This window comes from Caloenas nicobarica, chromosome 24 (genome assembly GCF_036013445.1).
Source record: "Caloenas nicobarica isolate bCalNic1 chromosome 24, bCalNic1.hap1, whole genome shotgun sequence".
Taxonomy (NCBI): Eukaryota; Metazoa; Chordata; class Aves; order Columbiformes; family Columbidae; genus Caloenas; species Caloenas nicobarica.
The window spans coordinates 1,128,892-1,156,226 of NC_088268.1; the positions used below are offsets into that span (position 1 = coordinate 1,128,892).

A 27,335-nucleotide genomic window follows, 5' to 3' on the forward strand; every position below is an offset into this window, starting at 1 on the left:
GCACCACAGCCACAGGGAGCAGACTTCTGTCTGCCACTGGTTCTCCCTGTATTGGGGCCACCACTCAGAGCCACCTTGTATTCTTTTTGACTCATTAAAGTTCTTCTGCATCCCAGCCCATGCCTTTCTCTCATCCTTTCCCCTGCAGATGCTCTCCCAAGATGTCCAGGGAGAGAGATGTTGCTCAGGCCTGGTTCTGGGATGGGGTTGTTGGGGAAGCTTGTGCAGTGATTGTCAAGTAGTTTAGTATTGACTATAATTACTCAAGACTTGGGTGTAGCTTCCGGTTTCTAAACATCTCTGCCTATGTGGGGTATACTGGGGTAGAACAACACAAGGTAGTTCAGTCACTACCATCACTTTGTTGAATACACCTTCTCTTTTTCCTTGGGAAGTTCAACATTGTGAAGCAAGTAGTCAGGAGAAGGAGGGATGAATGTGGTATTGACAAGGCAGAGGCAATACTGTCCCAGGAAAGCCCTGAAGAACCTGTCTTAACCCCAGCCTTGAGACGTAGAGTTGTGGCGTGAGGGAATGACCAGGTGGAAAAGAAAAACTGGAGAACAGGAAGGGAAAACACTGCCACAGCATCTTTGGGAAAACTTGTCCCAAGAGTTGGAGTGCACAGATAGGATGATCTCCTAGTTGGTGCGGAGATGCCTTCTGCAATCCTTTCTTTCCTTACTCAGGACAGCTCCTGCACACTGCCTGTCTCCTTGCCTGGGAACCTGAGCTCATCATCGTCATTGCTGGACTTGTATCCAGTGGGCCAAGGCACAAAAAGGCTGTCCTGGGACCATAGGATAAGGGCATAACCAAGTTGGAAAGGACCTCCAGAGCTCTTTGGGATCAAGCCATGAGTGTCTGTCCTGGTTTTGTTTAAAGCAAGACCAGTTTCTCTTTTAGTGAATTTTCCTTTCAGCTAAGTTCTTCTAAGTAACTGCACTTTTCTGAATTTGGCTGCATGTTTTTTCAGACACTCTTTACTCTGGAGCTGATAATAGTAGCAATGATATGCAGAAGAGGCCTAGGTTTGGACTTACTGCTATGGCAGCCAAGGTTACTGATAAATTTTGCACGTCTCAATAGTGAGAGGGGTGTATTTGCAAGGAGGGGCAGAGAGAACAGGTGACTAAAATTGACTGAGTATTCCACCCTATACACATCATACACATCAAAAGTCAGAGATCACAAGGGCCTCGTTCTCTTCGACCATGGCCGGCATCTGATGAGGACTCTGCCTGGTGTGCCTGCGATCCAAGGCCTGGTTCCAGACCCTGCATTCCTGAATCCAGTTCTGGTTTACTGCAGAGTCCAGCCCAGGACTTCCGGGTGCCTGCCCTGAAGCTGGTGGAGTGACATCAGCTCCACGGCACCGCTGTGTTACCCTGGGAAATTCAAGATTGCTTTTGCATATTTTGTATTATTTTCTCTATATATTAGTAGCATTAGTAAAGCATTTTTTAACTTTTCCAACTTGCAAGTCTCTCTCTCTTTTCCTCCTATTACCTTTCCTTAGTGGGGAGGGCAGGGGGGCTAACAGAGACCATCTGCCACAGTTTTTTGTCACCCTGCAGGAAACAGTGACAATTTCCAAGGAGGATGACTGGACAATGTCCCCAGCAAACCTCTTTCACTGCTTGACCCCCCTTTTGCTGAAAACCATTTTCTTCCTACCAGGTACAAACCTCTCATGTTTGAACGTGAGCCCATTGTCTCTAGTCCTCCAACACGCTCTGCCACAGTGTTGAGCCTGGATCTGTCTTCTGCGGGATCTCACCATTGCGACTCCAAAGCTGCTCTTCTCTCTCCCACCAAATATTGTCTTCATGCTCAGCAAGCCCCGTGCCCTCAGCCACTGCTCCCCTCACAAGTGCTCCAGCTCCTCACCATCCTGGAACATCTTCTGCTGAACTCACTCCACTTGGTCAAAGTGTTTCTTGCATCACATCTTTCTTGCATTACAGCAGTGTTGTAGGTGCTTTCAGGTGAGTGCTGAGCAGAGTGGGATAGTCACTACCCTATATCTCCTATCTGAGGTTCTGCTCACCTTGGCCAGGATGCTGATGAATGGCCTTGGTGCCCAAGAAGAGTGCTGGAGTTGTACCTGATTTGCTGGCATTACTGCCAAAGCACCTTTCCCCAGCCCTGCTGCTGGGCTGCTACTTCTCAGGAGATGAGGGATTCATGGGGAAACAGGGCTGGCTCTATCTGGACATGTGTCATCTTGCCCAGCTGTGTCCTACAGCAGTTCAGCAGCTCCCCTTCCTCATCTGCAAGCCTCTCTGCAGCGTTTGCTGCTGCTCACCACGCTGCTTTGGAGACATTCTGGACAGCCCTTGGAGACACTCAGCCTGCACTTGCTGCCTCTCTTCCTGCCAATGCCTCTCCCTGCTCCCTCCCTCCAGACACAACCCCAGGAAGCTCTGGGCACAGACAGGGAGGGACCAGGATAAAGATGACATGTACTGCTTCTTGGTCTGTGTGGTGTGTGGAACCCAGTCAGCATTAAGCACCTACCATCTGTTCTCCTTATCTACTGTCCCAATAGTATGGGAGGAGATTTGGAAGAAAAGGAGAGCAAAATAACTTTGGGTCAAGATAAGGACACTCCTAGAGGGGAAGGGAAAAAATGGGAAAAAAACCTCAGAAATAACAAGTGATGCAAACGCAACCACTCACCACCTCGCAGAAGCAGATCGATGCCTGACTGGCCTCTGAAGAACAAGTACTTCGAAAAGACTGGCTGCAGTCATTCACTTAAAAATCTTTGTGTTGACAACCATTGCCCAACCATCCCCACGAACCCCTTCCCAGAATCACTGTGAGGAACATTTCTCTCCATGGGCATCTTGGGATAGTGTCTGCAGGGAAAAGGATGACACAGAGGCTTGGGCTGGAATGCAGAAGAATTTGGAGTTATCTCCAGCATTATACCAGACTCCATAAACCTCACATTAAGCCAATGGTTTTAATTAATAGCAGTAAACAACTCACTTAAGGATGAGGAAGGACCTCGGGTGTATACACAAGAAAACACCCCCACATCAGTTTCTCTGGGAAGAGGGAGGTGAATTCCCTCATCCTCTCCACTAGACAGCTCCCCCAGCACTGTAAAGGCCCCAACGCCAGGACAAAGTGCAGAGCATTTGGTTCTATTAACATGTTCCCAACCTTCGCAAAATCAAGAGATAAGCAGTGCAGCGAGCAAACTGCCTTTGCTGCACAGAGGCCCGTCAACTCGTAACTGCTACAGCTAAAACCTGCTCAAATCAAAACTGCTGCTGTCTCAAACCCCACATGAAACATCAAAAAGACTGGCGCAAGGTAACTTTGTCTGGTCACCAGATGTCCACAAAGATACCCAACAAGATGCTCTATCACTTCCACCTCCTTGAGCAAGACAGGGAGAAAAGAAGATTACAGAGCTCTAGGTTGAGATACATGCAGTTTAAGGAAGAAATGCAGAGGCCATGTGCAGGAGCAAAGCAAAGCAAAAAGATTTCTTCTCTGCTTTCCATCAGGAGGTGATTTTCAGCCAATTCCTGCAAAGCAGGACCAGAAGGTATGTGTAGTGGTTGCTTTGGAAAATTAATGGATAAATATCGAATAGCCCCTCCACCTCCTCCTTATTTGTCTTACATTTCTTGCTGAGCACAATGTCATATGGTATGGAATGTCCCTTTGGTCACTCTGAGCCAGCTGTCCTGCAGATGTCCATGCCTATGTCCCCTCCCAGGCTCTTGCCTAACCCCAGCCTACTGGCCTTTGGGAGTGTGGCTGGAGAGACAGCCTTGCTGCTGTGCGAGCACTGCTCAGCAAAAGCCAAAACATAGATGTGCTGTCATCAGAACTGTTCTGGTTACAACTGCAAAGCACAGCACTCTGAAGGCTGCTATGGGGAAAGGGAATTCCATCCCAGTCAGACTCAACACAATTGTGCCAAAAAACATCGCACCACCATCCTGAAGACAGCCTTCCCGGAATAATTCTTAAAGACCATCCTTCTCCCTGGGCGCCTTGGGAAAGCATCTGCAGAGGAAAAGATGACACAGAGACATGAGCTCAGGTGCAGAAGAACTTTAATGAGGCAAAAGAGGCAAAGAGGTCAATCTGAGTGGAGATCCGGGAGCAGGAAGCACCAGGGGCAGACAGGAGTCTGCGACTCATGGCTGTGGAAGAGATTCAACCAGGTGTCAATCTGCCAGCCCCACAGAGGGAGCAGGGCCAGCAGGTCCTCCCTACGCTGGCTTTGCGGGGCTCGAAGCTCAGGTCAGCACAAGAGAACAAGGACACAAGACGAACAGGTAACACTGGAGGAGGGGAAAGGCGGCATGGGCCGTGCTTTCTGAGAGCCCAGGCTGGCCACGTCCTTTTGCAAGGGGTGCTGTGGTTGCTCAGCCCCTCTGGAAGCAACAATCCGATGCTCTGTCTCCAGTCCGGTACCATCTTGTGGGTCCCTGGATTCCTCCCCCAGGGCCATCACCAGCAGCTTTAGCAGGGGAAACACCTCCTCGTGCCGCAGATGCCGCTGCCCAAGCCAGAGAGGCCAAAGCCCCCGGAGTTGATGGGCACTCCCTGAGAGCTGAGGATGCTGCCAACAGCAGCGGAGGTGGAGGATCCCACGGCGGTGTTCTGCGGGAAGGAGGTGAGGATGGGGCCGGGCAGGGTCACCACCACAGCTGGGGGCTCGATGACAACTCTGGAGTCCTGGCACTGCTGGACACAGGGCTCATTGCAGCTGTTGGCCAGCGGGGTTGGGCCGCAGGGCTGGCAGGGCAGGCACGGGTTGTAGCAGGACATGTTTTGTGGCTGGAGCTGCACCTGGGAGAGAGGACAGGGGGAAGCAAAGCAGGGGAGATGGGTGAAGAGCAGCATGTCACTCCAGCATGAGCAAGACAAGGTATGGCCTGGAGACCAGAGCTGGACAATGTGTAGGGGACACACAAACTTCTCCTTCCCCTCAGGCAAGCCCTGCCATGAGCGATGAAGCCCAGGAGGTTCCCCACCTCGCCCACAGCTCAAGGAGACACCTCAAACAAGACACCACCATGTCACACTTTCTGACCAATTTCCTCTCACATTACAAACATCCTCAAGACTCTGCATGGGACTAAGGTGCAGGAATGCAATGAGAAATCTTAAAGGAGGAGGAGAAAGAGAAGGAGGTGGAGATAGGGCTTCCTACTCACCTTGATCCCAAGGAGATGGAGGCAAGAGGAGTGGATGAGAGAGTGAGGAGAATGACCCGCTTTTATACTGCTCCTGCACTGCCCCGGGCCCACAGTCACTGCAAGCAAGCAGTAATTTTCCAGCAGACTCACTTCCAAAGTAAAGTATCATCAACGTTCTATTTTGGCACCCATCAATGCTGGTATTTCATTTCCTCATTTCTGACACACCTCCTCTGCCATGCAGGCTTCTTTCATGTGCTGGGATGAGATGCAAAAGGATATCCTAATCAGAATCATTTCATTTTGGCCAGAAGATGAGCCCCAGGTTCTGGTGGGACAGACATCCCCATGGTCGGGGCAGTGAAGTGTGATCTTTTTGCAACTCCATTTGCAGGAATAGGCCCAGTTCTGCCCTGCGCTGCACATGTTCACAGAGCACCCACAGACTCCTCTTTTTAAAGATGTGCCATGTGCTTCTCTCTCCTCCCTCTCTCAGCTCGCTTCAGAGTTCACTCCATTGAATCCCTGGTCAGCTGGGCTGTTTGACCAACCTGATCCCCTTCTACGACAAGGTGATCCACCTGTTAGATGAGGGAAAGGCTGTAGATGTTGTGTACTTAGACTTCAGTAAAGCCTTTGACACCATATCCCACAGCATTCTCCTGGAAAGAGTGGCTGCTCATGGCTTGGGTGGGTCTACTCTTCGCTGATTAGTGAGCTGGCTGGCTGGCCAGGCCAAATAAGTTGTGGCAAACGGAATCAAACCTAGTTGGTGGCCAGTCTGGAGTGGTGTTCCGCAGGGCTCAGTATTGGGGCCAGCTCTGTTTAACCTCTTTACCAATTGTCAGGATGAGGGTACTGAGTGTACCCTCAGTAAGTTTGCAGATGACACCAAGTTGGGTGGGAGTGTTGGTCTACTGGAGGGTAGGAAGGTCATGCAGAGGGATCTGGACCAGCTGGATTGTTGGGCTGAGGCCAATTGTCTGAGATTTAACAAGGGCAAGTGCCGGGTCCTGCACTTGGGTCACAACAACCCCATGAACGCTCCGGGCTCGGGGAAGAGCGGGTGGAAAGTGCCTGGCAGAGAGGGATCTGGGGGTGTTGGTGACAGCGGCTGAACACGAGCCAGCATGTGCCCAGGTGGCCAAAAAGGCCAACAGCATCCTGGCTTGTATCAGGAATAGTGTGGCCAGCAGGACTAGAGAAGTGATTGTGCCACTGTACTCAGCGCTGGTGAGGCCCCACCTTGAGTCCTGTGTTCAGTTTTGTGTCCCTCATCATAAGAAAGACCTTGAGGTACTAGAGAGAGTGCAGAGGAGGCAGCGAAGCTGGTGAAGGGGCCTGGAGCACAAGTGTGATAAGGGCCGGTTGAGGGAACTGGGGCTGTTTAGCCTGGAGGAAAGGAGGCTGAGGGGAGACCTTATCACTGTCTACAACTACCTGAAAGGAGGTTGCAACATGGAGGGTGTTGGTCTCTTCTCCCAAGTAGCAAGTGATAGGACGAGAGGAAACGGCCTCAAGTTGCACCAGGGGAGGTTTAGATTGGATATTAGGAAAAAGTTCTTAATGGAAATGGTTGTCAGGCATTGGAACAGGCTGCCCAGGGAAGTGGTAGAGTCGCCATCGCTGGAGGTGATTAAAAGGCATATAGAAGAAGTTCTTGGGACATGGCTTAATGCTTGAGTTAGGTTATGGTTGGACTCAATGATCCTCAGGGTCTCTTCCAACCAAAATGACTCTATGATTCTAAGACCTTTGCCGTGGGGAGAACATTTTCCAGGCTGAGAATGCAGGGTTGGGGTCAGGAAAGCCACAAATCACCTGGTGCTGAGTCAGGCACAGCACATGGAGGTCAGGAAGATGGTCTTCTTCCAGGTAGGTTGGCAGGAAAAGCAAGGCTTGGGTAAAGGCCACCCCAGTGTTAACAGGGCAGCTCCCCTGAGAACAGGGCTTACAGGAAAGGTGGAGGTGCTCCAAGGGTTCCCTGCCTTGGTCTTTACTGGCAGGATTTGCTGTCAAGAACTGGGGGCTCCTGACATTCCTTGGAACATCTGGAGCAGGGAAGACGCATTCGCAGTAGAGAAAGATCAAGTGTGTGAACATTTACACAGATTGGACTGACATGGTGTCACTACAAGACCACTCTCAATAATGTATGAAAGTCCTGGTGGTCAGGGAATGCATGTGAGAAGTGGAAGAAAGCCAATGCTTGTCCCCAGGAAGGGAACGAAGGAGGAGCTGGGGAGTGACAGGCCAGTCAGCCTCACCTCAAACCTTGCAAAGCTGATGGAGCAAATCATCCTGGAAGCCCTTTCCCAAGACGAGAGGCTGAGACAGTGATTGTGAGTGGTCAGCAAGGATTTATGGAGGGAAAGCAGGCCTGACAAACCTCACGGCCTTCTTTGATGACTTGCCTGGCTCTAGTGGGTGAAGGAAATACAGCAAATGTTGCAAATCTCATCTAACCAAGGCTTTTGACGCTGTCTACTGTAACAATCCTTACAGACCAACTGATGAAATTCAGGCTGGGGAAGAGGGCAGTGCAGGGCATGGAAATCTGGCATGGCTGCTGGTCTGCAAGGGTTGTGACCAGTGGCACAAAGTCCAGGTGGAGGTCAGTCAGTCCTGGTGCACTGCAGGGGTCCAGACTGGGGTCAGCATTTTTTAACCCTTTTTCAAATGACCTGCAGTCTTGGAAGGATCACACACTCAGCAAGTCTGCAGATGCCACAACAGCTGGGGGAGGTTGACATTGATAAAGCAGATAGCTGTGCTGCTGTACAGAGGGATGTCAAGAGGGTGGAGACATGGGGAGACACAAATGTCATGAGGTTCAGCCAAGGGAAATGCAAAAACCTCATTATGCAAAGTCCTGAAGTGGGGGATTGTCCCGTCCCACTCTAAGACATGAGGGCAGAGTTATCTTTTGAATGCTCTGTGCATTAATCCGGAGTAATGACAAACAGCCAAGAGGTCAAATTAAGTCACAAATTTACTAAAAATCTGAGCTGAATTACAGCAAAAGTGGCTTGGCAGAAGTTTGTAACTATATCATAAAACTTCACAAGACTTCAATAACAAAAGTCAAAACAATGTTACCTTTAAGTGTCCAGAATAAAGATACAAGGAGAGAAAAAGAGAAAGAGAAAGAGAAAGAGAAAGAGAAAGAGAACGAGAAAGAGAACGAGAACGAGAACGAGAACGAGAACGAGAAAGAGAAAGAGAAAGAGAAAGAGAAAGAGAAAGAAAGAGAAAGAGATTAGAATATCAGAAGGAAGAAAAGGTTTCTCCATTTGTCGGTCCGACGGTCTCTATAGATGTCTTGGTGGTGGGTGCGATGAAACTTCATTAATGCCACGCAGCACACTGCACAAAGGTGTCTCGAGTGAGGAGTTTTTATGCTTCAGTCCATTCACATCCAAGATAAGAGTGAGCGGCTCATCTCCTCCCTCTGCTCGTCCTTCATGCTAAATAAGGGGATTGTTCAAGAAATACGTCGGTGGTCTCAGAAAACAGATCTCCTCTGGGTAGCTTTGCCCAAAGGGCCAGGGGTCAGCATTAGGGAGAGACTTGAAGGGTGGAAGAGAACAGACACACAAACGTCATCTTCCTGGCCAAGCAGACTGGGCGCTGCTGAGGAGCTCTCCTGAATTGTCAGTGAAAAGAAGGCACAAAAGCGTCGCAGAAATCTCCACTCCACCTGGGACTCATCCCTGGGTCCCAGGAAAAACATCTCCTGGCATTAAGGTATCAGCAGGCCTCCCCTCCATTGCCCGAAGACCTCCTCTTGCTGGACCACAAACCAGTACCATTGGAGAGGCAAAGAAACTTCCTCAAACTACCCAAGCAGTGAGTGCTGTCAGGATCCTGCAATGCCATGTGCCAGGGGATGCTCAGGGAGGAGACAGGATCAGAAGGGCCCTGGCTATAAAAACAACTCTCAGACAACTTCAGAGGTGATGCACTTCCCTGCCCTGCAGACATGGAGGCAGCTGGGACACATCCCAGCAGACCAAGGGAGCGCCTTCAGCAGGCAAGCTTCCTGGGATAGACTCTCCCGACCCATGGAGAGTCACACTCTAATTTTGGATTAGCCGTGTGTCAGACTTTTGGTGTGAGTCCGAGCCAGGAGTGCGTGCTCTCTGCAGGCCCGTGTCCCACACAGGGATAATTCCCCTGAGGCCAGGGCAGCTCCATCCCAGCCCCAGGAAAACCAGCTCTGAGCACTGGGCTGGACCCGAGTACACAGCTTCTGGAAGCCCTAATGGCCTTTGGTCTCAGCATGACCTTCTTGGCGGCACTCCCACAGCTCAAGGAGCTAACAGGGTGGTCAGAGTGTTTGGAAAAGTGGCCAGGCCATTGTGACCCTTGCTTGTCATGTCCAAAGTGTGCAGCCAAAGTGCGTGGTGGTGTGAGGAGAGTGGGAGGAATAAGACATTGTCCTGAGCCCCAAAACAGCCCTCATTTGTGAGGAAAAAAAATGTTCCACGGGGCTCCACATAGAGCATATTTTTGGCAGGTACTGATGTTTTCTTGCACAGGAAATCCTTGTGCTTCCCATATGGTACTTGAAATGAGCGTCCGTGGCCTAGAGGGCATGGCAGAAATGAGGAAATGAAATGAGAGCGTTGACAGAAACGAAAACACAACCTATGGCGTTAATTAAGATATTTTGCTTTGGAAGTGAGTCTGTTGGAAAATTACTGCCTGTGTGCAGTGACTGTGGGCCTGGGGCAGTGCAGGAGCAGTATAAAAGCGGATCCTTCACCTCACTCTCCCATATACTTCTGTCGCCTCCATCTCCGTGGGAAAAAGGTGAGTCGGACACCCCTTCTCTTCCTCTTCCTCCTCCTCCTCTGGGATGTATCAGGGTGTAACTGCCCCTTTGTCCCATCAAGGGTCTTGAGGCTGCTTGTCGTGGGAGCGGGAAGGGAGCAGAACCTGTGACATGGAGAGACACTGGGGATTGGCTGAAGTGTCTCCTGAGCTATGGGCTAGGTGGGGATCTCCCGGGTCACTCTTTGCTGGGCTCTTCTGAGGGAGATGCCTTCGGGTCACCTACACAACCTCCAACTCTTGTCTCCAGTTCGTTCCTTGGCTCTCGTGGTTGGGAGAAAGCCACTCCTCTGCAACCCCTCATGCTCTGCTTCCCCCTGTCCTCTCTCCCAGGTGCAGCTCCAGCCACAAGACATGTCCTGCTACAACCCGTGCCTGCCCTGCCAGCCCTGTGGCCCAACCCCGCTGGCCAACAGCTGCAATGAGCCCTGTGTCCAGCAGTGCCAGGACTCCAGAGTTGTCATCGAGCCCCCAGCTGTGGTGGTGACCCTGCCCGGCCCCATCCTCAGCTCCTTCCCACAGAACACCGCCGTGGGATCCTCCACCTCCGCTGCTGTTGGCAGCATCCTCAGCTCTCAGGGAGTGCCCATCAACTCTGGGGGCTTTGGCCTCCCTGGCTTGGGCAGCGGCTTCTGTGGCACAAGGAGGTGTTTCCCCTGCTAAAGCTGCTGGTGATGGCCTTAGAGAAGGCCCCCAGGGACACACAGGATGGTACCGCACTGGGGACAGAGCATCAGATTGTTGGCTTCAGAGGGGCTGAGCAACCCCACCACCCTTTGCAAAAAGACCGGACCAGCCTGGGCTCTCAGAAAGCACGGCCCATGCTGCCTTTCCTCTTTTCCAGTGTCTTCTTTCCCTCCTGTGTCCTTGTTCTCTTGTGCTCCCCTGGGCTGTGAGCTCCACAAAGCCGGCCTAGGGAGGACCTGCTGGCCCTGCTCCCTCTATGGGGCTGGCAGATGGACAGCTGGCTGGATCTGCACCACAGCCACAGGGAGCAGACTTCTGTCTGCCACTGGTTCTCCCTGTATTGGGGCCACCACTCAGAGCCACCTTGTATTCTTTTTGACTCATTAAAGTTCTTCTGCATCCCAGCCCATGCCTTTCTCTCATCCTTTCCCCTGCAGATGCTCTCCCAAGATGTCCAGGGAGAGAGATGTTGCTCAGGCCTGGTTCTGGGATGGGGTTGTTGGGGAAGCTTGTGCAGTGATTGTCAAGTAGTTTAGTATTGACTATAATTACTCAAGACTTGGGTGTAGCTTCCGGTTTCTAAACATCTCTGCCTATGTGGGGTATACTGGGGTAGAACAACACAAGGTAGTTCAGTCACTACCATCACTTTGTTGAATACACCTTCTCTTTTTCCTTGGGAAGTTCAACATTGTGAAGCAAGTAGTCAGGAGAAGGAGGGATGAATGTGGTATTGACAAGGCAGAGGCAATACTGTCCCAGGAAAGCCCTGAAGAACCTGTCTTAACCCCAGCCTTGAGACGTAGAGTTGTGGCGTGAGGGAATGACCAGGTGGAAAAGAAAAACTGGAGAACAGGAAGGGAAAACACTGCCACAGCATCTTTGGGAAAACTTGTCCCAAGAGTTGGAGTGCACAGATAGGATGATCTCCTAGTTGGTGCGGAGATGCCTTCTGCAATCCTTTCTTTCCTTACTCAGGACAGCTCCTGCACACTGCCTGTCTCCTTGCCTGGGAACCTGAGCTCATCATCGTCATTGCTGGACTTGTATCCAGTGGGCCAAGGCACAAAAAGGCTGTCCTGGGACCATAGGATAAGGGCATAACCAAGTTGGAAAGGACCTCCAGAGCTCTTTGGGATCAAGCCATGAGTGTCTGTCCTGGTTTTGTTTAAAGCAAGACCAGTTTCTCTTTTAGTGAATTTTCCTTTCAGCTAAGTTCTTCTAAGTAACTGCACTTTTCTGAATTTGGCTGCATGTTTTTTCAGACACTCTTTACTCTGGAGCTGATAATAGTAGCAATGATATGCAGAAGAGGCCTAGGTTTGGACTTACTGCTATGGCAGCCAAGGTTACTGATAAATTTTGCACGTCTCAATAGTGAGAGGGGTGTATTTGCAAGGAGGGGCAGAGAGAACAGGTGACTAAAATTGACTGAGTATTCCACCCTATACACATCATACACATCAAAAGTCAGAGATCACAAGGGCCTCGTTCTCTTCGACCATGGCCGGCATCTGATGAGGACTCTGCCTGGTGTGCCTGCGATCCAAGGCCTGGTTCCAGACCCTGCATTCCTGAATCCAGTTCTGGTTTACTGCAGAGTCCAGCCCAGGACTTCCGGGTGCCTGCCCTGAAGCTGGTGGAGTGACATCAGCTCCACGGCACCGCTGTGTTACCCTGGGAAATTCAAGATTGCTTTTGCATATTTTGTATTATTTTCTCTATATATTAGTAGCATTAGTAAAGCATTTTTTAACTTTTCCAACTTGCAAGTCTCTCTCTCTTTTCCTCCTATTACCTTTCCTTAGTGGGGAGGGCAGGGGGGCTAACAGAGACCATCTGCCACAGTTTTTTGTCACCCTGCAGGAAACAGTGACAATTTCCAAGGAGGATGACTGGACAATGTCCCCAGCAAACCTCTTTCACTGCTTGACCCCCCTTTTGCTGAAAACCATTTTCTTCCTACCAGGTACAAACCTCTCATGTTTGAACGTGAGCCCATTGTCTCTAGTCCTCCAACACGCTCTGCCACAGTGTTGAGCCTGGATCTGTCTTCTGCGGGATCTCACCATTGCGACTCCAAAGCTGCTCTTCTCTCTCCCACCAAATATTGTCTTCATGCTCAGCAAGCCCCGTGCCCTCAGCCACTGCTCCCCTCACAAGTGCTCCAGCTCCTCACCATCCTGGAACATCTTCTGCTGAACTCACTCCACTTGGTCAAAGTGTTTCTTGCATCACATCTTTCTTGCATTACAGCAGTGTTGTAGGTGCTTTCAGGTGAGTGCTGAGCAGAGTGGGATAGTCACTACCCTATATCTCCTATCTGAGGTTCTGCTCACCTTGGCCAGGATGCTGATGAATGGCCTTGGTGCCCAAGAAGAGTGCTGGAGTTGTACCTGATTTGCTGGCATTACTGCCAAAGCACCTTTCCCCAGCCCTGCTGCTGGGCTGCTACTTCTCAGGAGATGAGGGATTCATGGGGAAACAGGGCTGGCTCTATCTGGACATGTGTCATCTTGCCCAGCTGTGTCCTACAGCAGTTCAGCAGCTCCCCTTCCTCATCTGCAAGCCTCTCTGCAGCGTTTGCTGCTGCTCACCACGCTGCTTTGGAGACATTCTGGACAGCCCTTGGAGACACTCAGCCTGCACTTGCTGCCTCTCTTCCTGCCAATGCCTCTCCCTGCTCCCTCCCTCCAGACACAACCCCAGGAAGCTCTGGGCACAGACAGGGAGGGACCAGGATAAAGATGACATGTACTGCTTCTTGGTCTGTGTGGTGTGTGGAACCCAGTCAGCATTAAGCACCTACCATCTGTTCTCCTTATCTACTGTCCCAATAGTATGGGAGGAGATTTGGAAGAAAAGGAGAGCAAAATAACTTTGGGTCAAGATAAGGACACTCCTAGAGGGGAAGGGAAAAAATGGGAAAAAAACCTCAGAAATAACAAGTGATGCAAACGCAACCACTCACCACCTCGCAGAAGCAGATCGATGCCTGACTGGCCTCTGAAGAACAAGTACTTCGAAAAGACTGGCTGCAGTCATTCACTTAAAAATCTTTGTGTTGACAACCATTGCCCAACCATCCCCACGAACCCCTTCCCAGAATCACTGTGAGGAACATTTCTCTCCATGGGCATCTTGGGATAGTGTCTGCAGGGAAAAGGATGACACAGAGGCTTGGGCTGGAATGCAGAAGAATTTGGAGTTATCTCCAGCATTATACCAGACTCCATAAACCTCACATTAAGCCAATGGTTTTAATTAATAGCAGTAAACAACTCACTTAAGGATGAGGAAGGACCTCGGGTGTATACACAAGAAAACACCCCCACATCAGTTTCTCTGGGAAGAGGGAGGTGAATTCCCTCATCCTCTCCACTAGACAGCTCCCCCAGCACTGTAAAGGCCCCAACGCCAGGACAAAGTGCAGAGCATTTGGTTCTATTAACATGTTCCCAACCTTCGCAAAATCAAGAGATAAGCAGTGCAGCGAGCAAACTGCCTTTGCTGCACAGAGGCCCGTCAACTCGTAACTGCTACAGCTAAAACCTGCTCAAATCAAAACTGCTGCTGTCTCAAACCCCACATGAAACATCAAAAAGACTGGCGCAAGGTAACTTTGTCTGGTCACCAGATGTCCACAAAGATACCCAACAAGATGCTCTATCACTTCCACCTCCTTGAGCAAGACAGGGAGAAAAGAAGATTACAGAGCTCTAGGTTGAGATACATGCAGTTTAAGGAAGAAATGCAGAGGCCATGTGCAGGAGCAAAGCAAAGCAAAAAGATTTCTTCTCTGCTTTCCATCAGGAGGTGATTTTCAGCCAATTCCTGCAAAGCAGGACCAGAAGGTATGTGTAGTGGTTGCTTTGGAAAATTAATGGATAAATATCGAATAGCCCCTCCACCTCCTCCTTATTTGTCTTACATTTCTTGCTGAGCACAATGTCATATGGTATGGAATGTCCCTTTGGTCACTCTGAGCCAGCTGTCCTGCAGATGTCCATGCCTATGTCCCCTCCCAGGCTCTTGCCTAACCCCAGCCTACTGGCCTTTGGGAGTGTGGCTGGAGAGACAGCCTTGCTGCTGTGCGAGCACTGCTCAGCAAAAGCCAAAACATAGATGTGCTGTCATCAGAACTGTTCTGGTTACAACTGCAAAGCACAGCACTCTGAAGGCTGCTATGGGGAAAGGGAATTCCATCCCAGTCAGACTCAACACAATTGTGCCAAAAAACATCGCACCACCATCCTGAAGACAGCCTTCCCGGAATAATTCTTAAAGACCATCCTTCTCCCTGGGCGCCTTGGGAAAGCATCTGCAGAGGAAAAGATGACACAGAGACATGAGCTCAGGTGCAGAAGAACTTTAATGAGGCAAAAGAGGCAAAGAGGTCAATCTGAGTGGAGATCCGGGAGCAGGAAGCACCAGGGGCAGACAGGAGTCTGCGACTCATGGCTGTGGAAGAGATTCAACCAGGTGTCAATCTGCCAGCCCCACAGAGGGAGCAGGGCCAGCAGGTCCTCCCTACGCTGGCTTTGCGGGGCTCGAAGCTCAGGTCAGCACAAGAGAACAAGGACACAAGACGAACAGGTAACACTGGAGGAGGGGAAAGGCGGCATGGGCCGTGCTTTCTGAGAGCCCAGGCTGGCCACGTCCTTTTGCAAGGGGTGCTGTGGTTGCTCAGCCCCTCTGGAAGCAACAATCCGATGCTCTGTCTCCAGTCCGGTACCATCTTGTGGGTCCCTGGATTCCTCCCCCAGGGCCATCACCAGCAGCTTTAGCAGGGGAAACACCTCCTCGTGCCGCAGATGCCGCTGCCCAAGCCAGAGAGGCCAAAGCCCCCGGAGTTGATGGGCACTCCCTGAGAGCTGAGGATGCTGCCAACAGCAGCGGAGGTGGAGGATCCCACGGCGGTGTTCTGCGGGAAGGAGCTGAGGATGGGGCCGGGCAGGGTCACCACCACAGCTGGGGGCTCGATGACAACTCTGGAGTCCTGGCACTGCTGGACACAGGGCTCATTGCAGCTGTTGGCCAGCGGGGTTGGGCCGCAGGGCTGGCAGGGCAGGCACGGGTTGTAGCAGGACATGTTTTGTGGCTGGAGCTGCACCTGGGAGAGAGGACAGGGGGAAGCAAAGCAGGGGAGATGGGTGAAGAGCAGCATGTCACTCCAGCATGAGCAAGACAAGGTATGGCCTGAAGACCAGAGCTGGACAATGTGTAGGGGACACACAAACTTCTCCTTCCCCTCAGGCAAGCCCTGCCATGAGCGATGAAGCCCAGGAGGTTCCCCACCTCGCCCACAGCTCAAGGAGACACCTCAAACAAGACACCACCATGTCACACTTTCTGACCAATTTCCTCTCACATTACAAACATCCTCAAGACTCTGCATGGGACTAAGGTGCAGGAATGCAATGAGAAATCTTAAAGGAGGAGGAGAAAGAGAAGGAGGTGGAGATAGGGCTTCCTACTCACCTTGATCCCAAGGAGATGGAGGCAAGAGGAGTGGATGAGAGAGTGAGGAGAATGACCCGCTTTTATACTGCTCCTGCACTGCCCCAGGCCCACAGTCACTGCAAGCAAGCAGTAATTTTCCAGCAGACTCACTTCCAAAGTAAAGTATCATCAACGTTCTATTTTGGCACCCATCAATGCTGGTATTTCATTTCCTCATTTCTGACACACCTCCTCTGCCATGCAGGCTTCTTTCATGTGCTGGGATGAGATGCAAAAGGATATCCTAATCAGAATCATTTCATTTTGGCCAGAAGATGAGCCCCAGGTTCTGGTGGGACAGACATCCCCATGGTCGGGGCAGTGAAGTGTGATCTTTTTGCAACTCCATTTGCAGGAATAGGCCCAGTTCTGCCCTGCGCTGCACATGTTCACAGAGCACCCACAGACTCCTCTTTTTAAAGATGTGCCATGTGCTTCTCTCTCCTCCCTCTCTCAGCTCGCTTCAGAGTTCACTCCATTGAATCCCTGGTCAGCTGGGCTGTTTGACCAACCTGATCCCCTTCTACGACAAGGTGATCCACCTGTTAGATGAGGGAAAGGCTGTAGATGTTGTGTACTTAGACTTCAGTAAAGCCTTTGACACCATATCCCACAGCATTCTCCTGGAAAGAGTGGCTGCTCATGGCTTGGGTGGGTCTACTCTTCGCTGATTAGTGAGCTGGCTGGCTGGCCAGGCCAAATAAGTTGTGGCAAACGGAATCAAACCTAGTTGGTGGCCAGTCTGGAGTGGTGTTCCGCAGGGCTCAGTATTGGGGCCAGCTCTGTTTAACCTCTTTACCAATTGTCAGGATGAGGGTACTGAGTGTACCCTCAGTAAGTTTGCAGATGACACCAAGTTGGGTGGGAGTGTTGGTCTACTGGAGGGTAGGAAGGTCATGCAGAGGGATCTGGACCAGCTGGATTGTTGGGCTGAGGCCAATTGTCTGAGATTTAACAAGGGCAAGTGCCGGGTCCTGCACTTGGGTCACAACAACCCCATGAACGCTCCGGGCTCGGGGAAGAGCGGGTGGAAAGTGCCTGGCAGAGAGGGATCTGGGGGTGTTGGTGACAGCGGCTGAACACGAGCCAGCATGTGCCCAGGTGGCCAAAAAGGCCAACAGCATCCTGGCTTGTATCAGGAATAGTGTGGCCAGCAGGACTAGAGAAGTGATTGTGCCACTGTACTCAGCGCTGGTGAGGCCCCACCTTGAGTCCTGTGTTCAGTTTTGTGTCCCTCATCATAAGAAAGACCTTGAGGTACTAGAGAGAGTGCAGAGGAGGCAGCGAAGCTGGTGAAGGGGCCTGGAGCACAAGTGTGATAAGGGCCGGTTGAGGGAACTGGGGCTGTTTAGCCTGGAGGAAAGGAGGCTGAGGGGAGACCTTATCACTGTCTACAACTACCTGAAAGGAGGTTGCAACATGGAGGGTGTTGGTCTCTTCTCCCAAGTAGCAAGTGATAGGACGAGAGGAAACGGCCTCAAGTTGCACCAGGGGAGGTTTAGATTGGATATTAGGAAAAAGTTCTTAATGGAAATGGTTGTCAGGCATTGGAACAGGCTGCCCAGGGAAGTGGTAGAGTCGCCATCGCTGGAGGTGATTAAAAGGCATATAGAAGAAGTTCTTGGGACATGGCTTAATGCTTGAGTTAGGTTATGGTTGGACTCAATGATCCTCAGGGTCTCTTCCAACCAAAATGACTCTATGATTCTAAGACCTTTGCCGTGGGGAGAACATTTTCCAGGCTGAGAATGCAGGGTTGGGGTCAGGAAAGCCACAAATCACCTGGTGCTGAGTCAGGCACAGCACATGGAGGTCAGGAAGATGGTCTTCTTCCAGGTAGGTTGGCAGGAAAAGCAAGGCTTGGGTAAAGGCCACCCCAGTGTTAACAGGGCAGCTCCCCTGAGAACAGGGCTTACAGGAAAGGTGGAGGTGCTCCAAGGGTTCCCTGCCTTGGTCTTTACTGGCAGGATTTGCTGTCAAGAACTGGGGGCTCCTGACATTCCTTGGAACATCTGGAGCAGGGAAGACGCATTCGCAGTAGAGAAAGATCAAGTGTGTGAACATTTACACAGATTGGACTGACATGGTGTCACTACAAGACCACTCTCAATAATGTATGAAAGTCCTGGTGGTCAGGGAATGCATGTGAGAAGTGGAAGAAAGCCAATGCTTGTCCCCAGGAAGGGAACGAAGGAGGAGCTGGGGAGTGACAGGCCAGTCAGCCTCACCTCAAACCTTGCAAAGCTGATGGAGCAAATCATCCTGGAAGCCCTTTCCCAAGACGAGAGGCTGAGACAGTGATTGTGAGTGGTCAGCAAGGATTTATGGAGGGAAAGCAGGCCTGACAAACCTCACGGCCTTCTTTGATGACTTGCCTGGCTCTAGTGGGTGAAGGAAATACAGCAAATGTTGCAAATCTCATCTAACCAAGGCTTTTGACGCTGTCTACTGTAACAATCCTTACAGACCAACTGATGAAATTCAGGCTGGGGAAGAGGGCAGTGCAGGGCATGGAAATCTGGCATGGCTGCTGGTCTGCAAGGGTTGTGACCAGTGGCACAAAGTCCAGGTGGAGGTCAGTCAGTCCTGGTGCACTGCAGGGGTCCAGACTGGGGTCAGCATTTTTTAACCCTTTTTCAAATGACCTGCAGTCTTGGAAGGATCACACACTCAGCAAGTCTGCAGATGCCACAACAGCTGGGGGAGGTTGACATTGATAAAGCAGATAGCTGTGCTGCTGTACAGAGGGATGTCAAGAGGGTGGAGACATGGGGAGACACAAATGTCATGAGGTTCAGCCAAGGGAAATGCAAAAACCTCATTATGCAAAGTCCTGAAGTGGGGGATTGTCCCGTCCCACTCTAAGACATGAGGGCAGAGTTATCTTTTGAATGCTCTGTGCATTAATCCGGAGTAATGACAAACAGCCAAGAGGTCAAATTAAGTCACAAATTTACTAAAAATCTGAGCTGAATTACAGCAAAAGTGGCTTGGCAGAAGTTTGTAACTATATCATAAAACTTCACAAGACTTCAATAACAAAAGTCAAAACAATGTTACCTTTAAGTGTCCAGAATAAAGATACAAGGAGAGAAAAAGAGAAAGAGAAAGAGAAAGAGAAAGAGAAAGAGAACGAGAAAGAGAACGAGAACGAGAACGAGAACGAGAACGAGAAAGAGAAAGAGAAAGAGAAAGAGAAAGAGAAAGAGAAAGAGAAAGAAAGAGAAAGAGATTAGAATATCAGAAGGAAGAAAAGGTTTCTCCATTTGTCGGTCCGACGGTCTCTATAGATGTCTTGGTGGTGGGTGCGATGAAACTTCATTAATGCCACGCAGCACACTGCACAAAGGTGTCTCGAGTGAGGAGTTTTTATGCTTCAGTCCATTCACATCCAAGATAAGAGTGAGCGGCTCATCTCCTCCCTCTGCTCGTCCTTCATGCTAAATAAGGGGATTGTTCAAGAAATACGTCGGTGGTCTCAGAAAACAGATCTCCTCTGGGTAGCTTTGCCCAAAGGGCCAGGGGTCAGCATTAGGGAGAGACTTGAAGGGTGGAAGAGAACAGACACACAAACGTCATCTTCCTGGCCAAGCAGACTGGGCGCTGCTGAGGAGCTCTCCTGAATTGTCAGTGAAAAGAAGGCACAAAAGCGTCGCAGAAATCTCCACTCCACCTGGGACTCATCCCTGGGTCCCAGGAAAAACATCTCCTGGCATTAAGGTATCAGCAGGCCTCCCCTCCATTGCCCGAAGACCTCCTCTTGCTGGACCACAAACCAGTACCATTGGAGAGGCAAAGAAACTTCCTCAAACTACCCAAGCAGTGAGTGCTGTCAGGATCCTGCAATGCCATGTGCCAGGGGATGCTCAGGGAGGAGACAGGATCAGAAGGGCCCTGGCTATAAAAACAACTCTCAGACAACTTCAGAGGTGATGCACTTCCCTGCCCTGCAGACATGGAGGCAGCTGGGACACATCCCAGCAGACCAAGGGAGCGCCTTCAGCAGGCAAGCTTCCTGGGATAGACTCTCCCGACCCATGGAGAGTCACACTCTAATTTTGGATTAGCCGTGTGTCAGACTTTTGGTGTGAGTCCGAGCCAGGAGTGCGTGCTCTCTGCAGGCCCGTGTCCCACACAGGGATAATTCCCCTGAGGCCAGGGCAGCTCCATCCCAGCCCCAGGAAAACCAGCTCTGAGCACTGGGCTGGACCCGAGTACACAGCTTCTGGAAGCCCTAATGGCCTTTGGTCTCAGCATGACCTTCTTGGCGGCACTCCCACAGCTCAAGGAGCTAACAGGGTGGTCAGAGTGTTTGGAAAAGTGGCCAGGCCATTGTGACCCTTGCTTGTCATGTCCAAAGTGTGCAGCCAAAGTGCGTGGTGGTGTGAGGAGAGTGGGAGGAATAAGACATTGTCCTGAGCCCCAAAACAGCCCTCATTTGTGAGGAAAAAAAATGTTCCACGGGGCTCCACATAGAGCATATTTTTGGCAGGTACTGATGTTTTCTTGCACAGGAAATCCTTGTGCTTCCCATATGGTACTTGAAATGAGCGTCCGTGGCCTAGAGGGCATGGCAGAAATGAGGAAATGAAATGAGAGCGTTGACAGAAACGAAAACACAACCTATGTCGTTAATTAGGATATTTTGCTTTGGAAGTGAGTCTGTTGGAAAATTACTGCCTGTGTGCAGTGACTGTGGGCCTGGGGCAGTGCAGGAGCAGTATAAAAGCGGATCCTTCACCTCACTCTCCCATATACTTCTGTCGCCTCCATCTCCGTGGGAAAAAGGTGAGTCGGACACCCCTTCTCTTCCTCTTCCTCCTCCTCCTCTGGGATGTATCAGGGTGTAACTGCCCCTTTGTCCCATCAAGGGTCTTGAGGCTGCTTGTCGTGGGAGCGGGAAGGGAGCAGAACCTGTGACATGGAGAGACACTGGGGATTGGCTGAAGTGTCTCCTGAGCTATGGGCTAGGTGGGGATCTCCCGGGTCACTCTTTGCTGGGCTCTTCTGAGGGAGATGCCTTCGGGTCACCTACACAACCTCCAACTCTTGTCTCCAGTTCGTTCCTTGGCTCTCGTGGTTGGGAGAAAGCCACTCCTCTGCAACCCCTCATGCTCTGCTTCCCCCTGTCCTCTCTCCCAGGTGCAGCTCCAGCCACAAGACATGTCCTGCTACAACCCGTGCCTGCCCTGCCAGCCCTGTGGCCCAACCCCGCTGGCCAACAGCTGCAATGAGCCCTGTGTCCAGCAGTGCCAGGACTCCAGAGTTGTCATCGAGCCCCCAGCTGTGGTGGTGACCCTGCCCGGCCCCATCCTCAGCTCCTTCCCACAGAACACCGTCGTGGGATCCTCCACCTCCGCTGCTGTTGGCAGCATCCTCAGCTCTCAGGGAGTGCCCATCAACTCTGGGGGCTTTGGCCTCCCTGGCTTGGGCAGCGGCTTCTGTGGCACAAGGAGGTGTTTCCCCTGCTAAAGCTGCTGGTGATGGCCTTAGAGAAGGCCCCCAGGGACACACAGGATGGTACCGCACTGGGGACAGAGCATCAGATTGTTGGCTTCAGAGGGGCTGAGCAACCCCACCACCCTTTGCAAAAAGACCGGACCAGCCTGGGCTCTCAGAAAGCACGGCCCATGCTGCCTTTCCTCTTTTCCAGTGTCTTCTTTCCCTCCTGTGTCCTTGTTCTCTTGTGCTCCCCTGGGCTGTGAGCTCCACAAAGCCGGCCTAGGGAGGACCTGCTGGCCCTGCTCCCTCTATGGGGCTGGCAGATGGACAGCTGGCTGGATCTGCACCACAGCCACAGGGAGCAGACTTCTGTCTGCCACTGGTTCTCCCTGTATTGGGGCCACCACTCAGAGCCACCTTGTATTCTTTTTGACTCATTAAAGTTCTTCTGCATCCCAGCCCATGCCTTTCTCTCATCCTTTCCCCTGCAGATGCTCTCCCAAGATGTCCAGGGAGAGAGATGTTGCTCAGGCCTGGTTCTGGGATGGGGTTGTTGGGGAAGCTTGTGCAGTGATTGTCAAGTAGTTTAGTATTGACTATAATTACTCAAGACTTGGGTGTAGCTTCCGGTTTCTAAACATCTCTGCCTATGTGGGGTATACTGGGGTAGAACAACACAAGGTAGTTCAGTCACTACCATCACTTTGTTGAATACACCTTCTCTTTTTCCTTGGGAAGTTCAACATTGTGAAGCAAGTAGTCAGGAGAAGGAGGGATGAATGTGGTATTGACAAGGCAGAGGCAATACTGTCCCAGGAAAGCCCTGAAGAACCTGTCTTAACCCCAGCCTTGAGACGTAGAGTTGTGGCGTGAGGGAATGACCAGGTGGAAAAGAAAAACTGGAGAACAGGAAGGGAAAACACTGCCACAGCATCTTTGGGAAAACTTGTCCCAAGAGTTGGAGTGCACAGATAGGATGATCTCCTAGTTGGTGCGGAGATGCCTTCTGCAATCCTTTCTTTCCTTACTCAGGACAGCTCCTGCACACTGCCTGTCTCCTTGCCTGGGAACCTGAGCTCATCATCGTCATTGCTGGACTTGTATCCAGTGGGCCAAGGCACAAAAAGGCTGTCCTGGGACCATAGGATAAGGGCATAACCAAGTTGGAAAGGACCTCCAGAGCTCTTTGGGATCAAGCCATGAGTGTCTGTCCTGGTTTTGTTTAAAGCAAGACCAGTTTCTCTTTTAGTGAATTTTCCTTTCAGCTAAGTTCTTCTAAGTAACTGCACTTTTCTGAATTTGGCTGCATGTTTTTTCAGACACTCTTTACTCTGGAGCTGATAATAGTAGCAATGATATGCAGAAGAGGCCTAGGTTTGGACTTACTGCTATGGCAGCCAAGGTTACTGATAAATTTTGCACGTCTCAATAGTGAGAGGGGTGTATTTGCAAGGAGGGGCAGAGAGAACAGGTGACTAAAATTGACTGAGTATTCCACCCTATACACATCATACACATCAAAAGTCAGAGATCACAAGGGCCTCGTTCTCTTCGACCATGGCCGGCATCTGATGAGGACTCTGCCTGGTGTGCCTGCGATCCAAGGCCTGGTTCCAGACCCTGCATTCCTGAATCCAGTTCTGGTTTACTGCAGAGTCCAGCCCAGGACTTCCGGGTGCCTGCCCTGAAGCTGGTGGAGTGACATCAGCTCCACGGCACCGCTGTGTTACCCTGGGAAATTCAAGATTGCTTTTGCATATTTTGTATTATTTTCTCTATATATTAGTAGCATTAGTAAAGCATTTTTTAACTTTTCCAACTTGCAAGTCTCTCTCTCTTTTCCTCCTATTACCTTTCCTTAGTGGGGAGGGCAGGGGGGCTAACAGAGACCATCTGCCACAGTTTTTTGTCACCCTGCAGGAAACAGTGACAATTTCCAAGGAGGATGACTGGACAATGTCCCCAGCAAACCTCTTTCACTGCTTGACCCCCCTTTTGCTGAAAACCATTTTCTTCCTACCAGGTACAAACCTCTCATGTTTGAACGTGAGCCCATTGTCTCTAGTCCTCCAACACGCTCTGCCACAGTGTTGAGCCTGGATCTGTCTTCTGCGGGATCTCACCATTGCGACTCCAAAGCTGCTCTTCTCTCTCCCACCAAATATTGTCTTCATGCTCAGCAAGCCCCGTGCCCTCAGCCACTGCTCCCCTCACAAGTGCTCCAGCTCCTCACCATCCTGGAACATCTTCTGCTGAACTCACTCCACTTGGTCAAAGTGTTTCTTGCATCACATCTTTCTTGCATTACAGCAGTGTTGTAGGTGCTTTCAGGTGAGTGCTGAGCAGAGTGGGATAGTCACTACCCTATATCTCCTATCTGAGGTTCTGCTCACCTTGGCCAGGATGCTGATGAATGGCCTTGGTGCCCAAGAAGAGTGCTGGAGTTGTACCTGATTTGCTGGCATTACTGCCAAAGCACCTTTCCCCAGCCCTGCTGCTGGGCTGCTACTTCTCAGGAGATGAGGGATTCATGGGGAAACAGGGCTGGCTCTATCTGGACATGTGTCATCTTGCCCAGCTGTGTCCTACAGCAGTTCAGCAGCTCCCCTTCCTCATCTGCAAGCCTCTCTGCAGCGTTTGCTGCTGCTCACCACGCTGCTTTGGAGACATTCTGGACAGCCCTTGGAGACACTCAGCCTGCACTTGCTGCCTCTCTTCCTGCCAATGCCTCTCCCTGCTCCCTCCCTCCAGACACAACCCCAGGAAGCTCTGGGCACAGACAGGGAGGGACCAGGATAAAGATGACATGTACTGCTTCTTGGTCTGTGTGGTGTGTGGAACCCAGTCAGCATTAAGCACCTACCATCTGTTCTCCTTATCTACTGTCCCAATAGTATGGGAGGAGATTTGGAAGAAAAGGAGAGCAAAATAACTTTGGGTCAAGATAAGGACACTCCTAGAGGGGAAGGGAAAAAATGGGAAAAAAACCTCAGAAATAACAAGTGATGCAAACGCAACCACTCACCACCTCGCAGAAGCAGATCGATGCCTGACTGGCCTCTGAAGAACAAGTACTTCGAAAAGACTGGCTGCAGTCATTCACTTAAAAATCTTTGTGTTGACAACCATTGCCCAACCATCCCCACGAACCCCTTCCCAGAATCACTGTGAGGAACATTTCTCTCCATGGGCATCTTGGGATAGTGTCTGCAGGGAAAAGGATGACACAGAGGCTTGGGCTGGAATGCAGAAGAATTTGGAGTTATCTCCAGCATTATACCAGACTCCATAAACCTCACATTAAGCCAATGGTTTTAATTAATAGCAGTAAACAACTCACTTAAGGATGAGGAAGGACCTCGGGTGTATACACAAGAAAACACCCCCACATCAGTTTCTCTGGGAAGAGGGAGGTGAATTCCCTCATCCTCTCCACTAGACAGCTCCCCCAGCACTGTAAAGGCCCCAACGCCAGGACAAAGTGCAGAGCATTTGGTTCTATTAACATGTTCCCAACCTTCGCAAAATCAAGAGATAAGCAGTGCAGCGAGCAAACTGCCTTTGCTGCACAGAGGCCCGTCAACTCGTAACTGCTACAGCTAAAACCTGCTCAAATCAAAACTGCTGCTGTCTCAAACCCCACATGAAACATCAAAAAGACTGGCGCAAGGTAACTTTGTCTGGTCACCAGATGTCCACAAAGATACCCAACAAGATGCTCTATCACTTCCACCTCCTTGAGCAAGACAGGGAGAAAAGAAGATTACAGAGCTCTAGGTTGAGATACATGCAGTTTAAGGAAGAAATGCAGAGGCCATGTGCAGGAGCAAAGCAAAGCAAAAAGATTTCTTCTCTGCTTTCCATCAGGAGGTGATTTTCAGCCAATTCCTGCAAAGCAGGACCAGAAGGTATGTGTAGTGGTTGCTTTGGAAAATTAATGGATAAATATCGAATAGCCCCTCCACCTCCTCCTTATTTGTCTTACATTTCTTGCTGAGCACAATGTCATATGGTATGGAATGTCCCTTTGGTCACTCTGAGCCAGCTGTCCTGCAGATGTCCATGCCTATGTCCCCTCCCAGGCTCTTGCCTAACCCCAGCCTACTGGCCTTTGGGAGTGTGGCTGGAGAGACAGCCTTGCTGCTGTGCGAGCACTGCTCAGCAAAAGCCAAAACATAGATGTGCTGTCATCAGAACTGTTCTGGTTACAACTGCAAAGCACAGCACTCTGAAGGCTGCTATGGGGAAAGGGAATTCCATCCCAGTCAGACTCAACACAATTGTGCCAAAAAACATCGCACCACCATCCTGAAGACAGCCTTCCCGGAATAATTCTTAAAGACCATCCTTCTCCCTGGGCGCCTTGGGAAAGCATCTGCAGAGGAAAAGATGACACAGAGACATGAGCTCAGGTGCAGAAGAACTTTAATGAGGCAAAAGAGGCAAAGAGGTCAATCTGAGTGGAGATCCGGGAGCAGGAAGCACCAGGGGCAGACAGGAGTCTGCGACTCATGGCTGTGGAAGAGATTCAACCAGGTGTCAATCTGCCAGCCCCACAGAGGGAGCAGGGCCAGCAGGTCCTCCCTACGCTGGCTTTGCGGGGCTCGAAGCTCAGGTCAGCACAAGAGAACAAGGACACAAGACGAACAGGTAACACTGGAGGAGGGGAAAGGCGGCATGGGCCGTGCTTTCTGAGAGCCCAGGCTGGCCACGTCCTTTTGCAAGGGGTGCTGTGGTTGCTCAGCCCCTCTGGAAGCAACAATCCGATGCTCTGTCTCCAGTCCGGTACCATCTTGTGGGTCCCTGGATTCCTCCCCCAGGGCCATCACCAGCAGCTTTAGCAGGGGAAACACCTCCTCGTGCCGCAGATGCCGCTGCCCAAGCCAGAGAGGCCAAAGCCCCCGGAGTTGATGGGCACTCCCTGAGAGCTGAGGATGCTGCCAACAGCAGCGGAGGTGGAGGATCCCACGGCGGTGTTCTGCGGGAAGGAGGTGAGGATGGGGCCGGGCAGGGTCACCACCACAGCTGGGGGCTCGATGACAACTCTGGAGTCCTGGCACTGCTGGACACAGGGCTCATTGCAGCTGTTGGCCAGCGGGGTTGGGCCGCAGGGCTGGCAGGGCAGGCACGGGTTGTAGCAGGACATGTTTTGTGGCTGGAGCTGCACCTGGGAGAGAGGACAGGGGGAAGCAAAGCAGGGGAGATGGGTGAAGAGCAGCATGTCACTCCAGCATGAGCAAGACAAGGTATGGCCTGGAGACCAGAGCTGGACAATGTGTAGGGGACACACAAACTTCTCCTTCCCCTCAGGCAAGCCCTGCCATGAGCGATGAAGCCCAGGAGGTTCCCCACCTCGCCCACAGCTCAAGGAGACACCTCAAACAAGACACCACCATGTCACACTTTCTGACCAATTTCCTCTCACATTACAAACATCCTCAAGACTCTGCATGGGACTAAGGTGCAGGAATGCAATGAGAAATCTTAAAGGAGGAGGAGAAAGAGAAGGAGGTGGAGATAGGGCTTCCTACTCACCTTGATCCCAAGGAGATGGAGGCAAGAGGAGTGGATGAGAGAGTGAGGAGAATGACCCGCTTTTATACTGCTCCTGCACTGTCCCAGGCCCACAGTCACTGCAAGCAAGCAGTAATTTTCCAGCAGACTCACTTCCAAAGTAAAGTATCATCAACGTTC

General features: G+C 51.1%; 4 protein-coding genes across 4 annotated transcripts; 2 read left to right on the forward strand and 2 right to left on the reverse strand.

The window, feature by feature from the left end:
* Positions 1-4,494: 4,494 nt before the first annotated feature.
* Positions 4,495-5,414, reverse strand: LOC135998301 (feather keratin 1-like). The gene is made up of 2 exons (XM_065651457.1): positions 5,403-5,414; positions 4,495-4,824 (listed from the first exon to the last, which is right to left on the reverse strand). Exons 1-2 carry the CDS (start codon positions 5,412-5,414, stop codon positions 4,495-4,497), a joined length of 342 nt encoding a protein of 113 aa, XP_065507529.1.
* Positions 5,415-10,364: 4,950 nt separating this feature from the next.
* On the forward strand, positions 10,365-10,673 carry LOC135998302 (feather keratin 1-like). The gene has a single exon (XM_065651458.1). It carries the CDS (start codon positions 10,365-10,367, stop codon positions 10,671-10,673), a length of 309 nt encoding a protein of 102 aa, XP_065507530.1.
* A 4,807-nt stretch (positions 10,674-15,480) lies between these two features.
* On the reverse strand, positions 15,481-16,400 carry LOC135998303 (feather keratin 1-like). Its single transcript, XM_065651459.1, has 2 exons — positions 16,389-16,400; positions 15,481-15,810 (listed from the first exon to the last, which is right to left on the reverse strand). The coding sequence occupies exons 1-2, from the start codon at positions 16,398-16,400 to the stop codon at positions 15,481-15,483; spliced, it is 342 nt and encodes a 113-aa protein (XP_065507531.1).
* Positions 16,401-21,362: 4,962 nt separating this feature from the next.
* On the forward strand, positions 21,363-21,671 carry LOC135998304 (feather keratin 1-like). The gene has a single exon (XM_065651460.1). The coding sequence runs from the start codon at positions 21,363-21,365 to the stop codon at positions 21,669-21,671; it is 309 nt and encodes a 102-aa protein (XP_065507532.1).
* Positions 21,672-27,335: the final 5,664 nt, after the last annotated feature.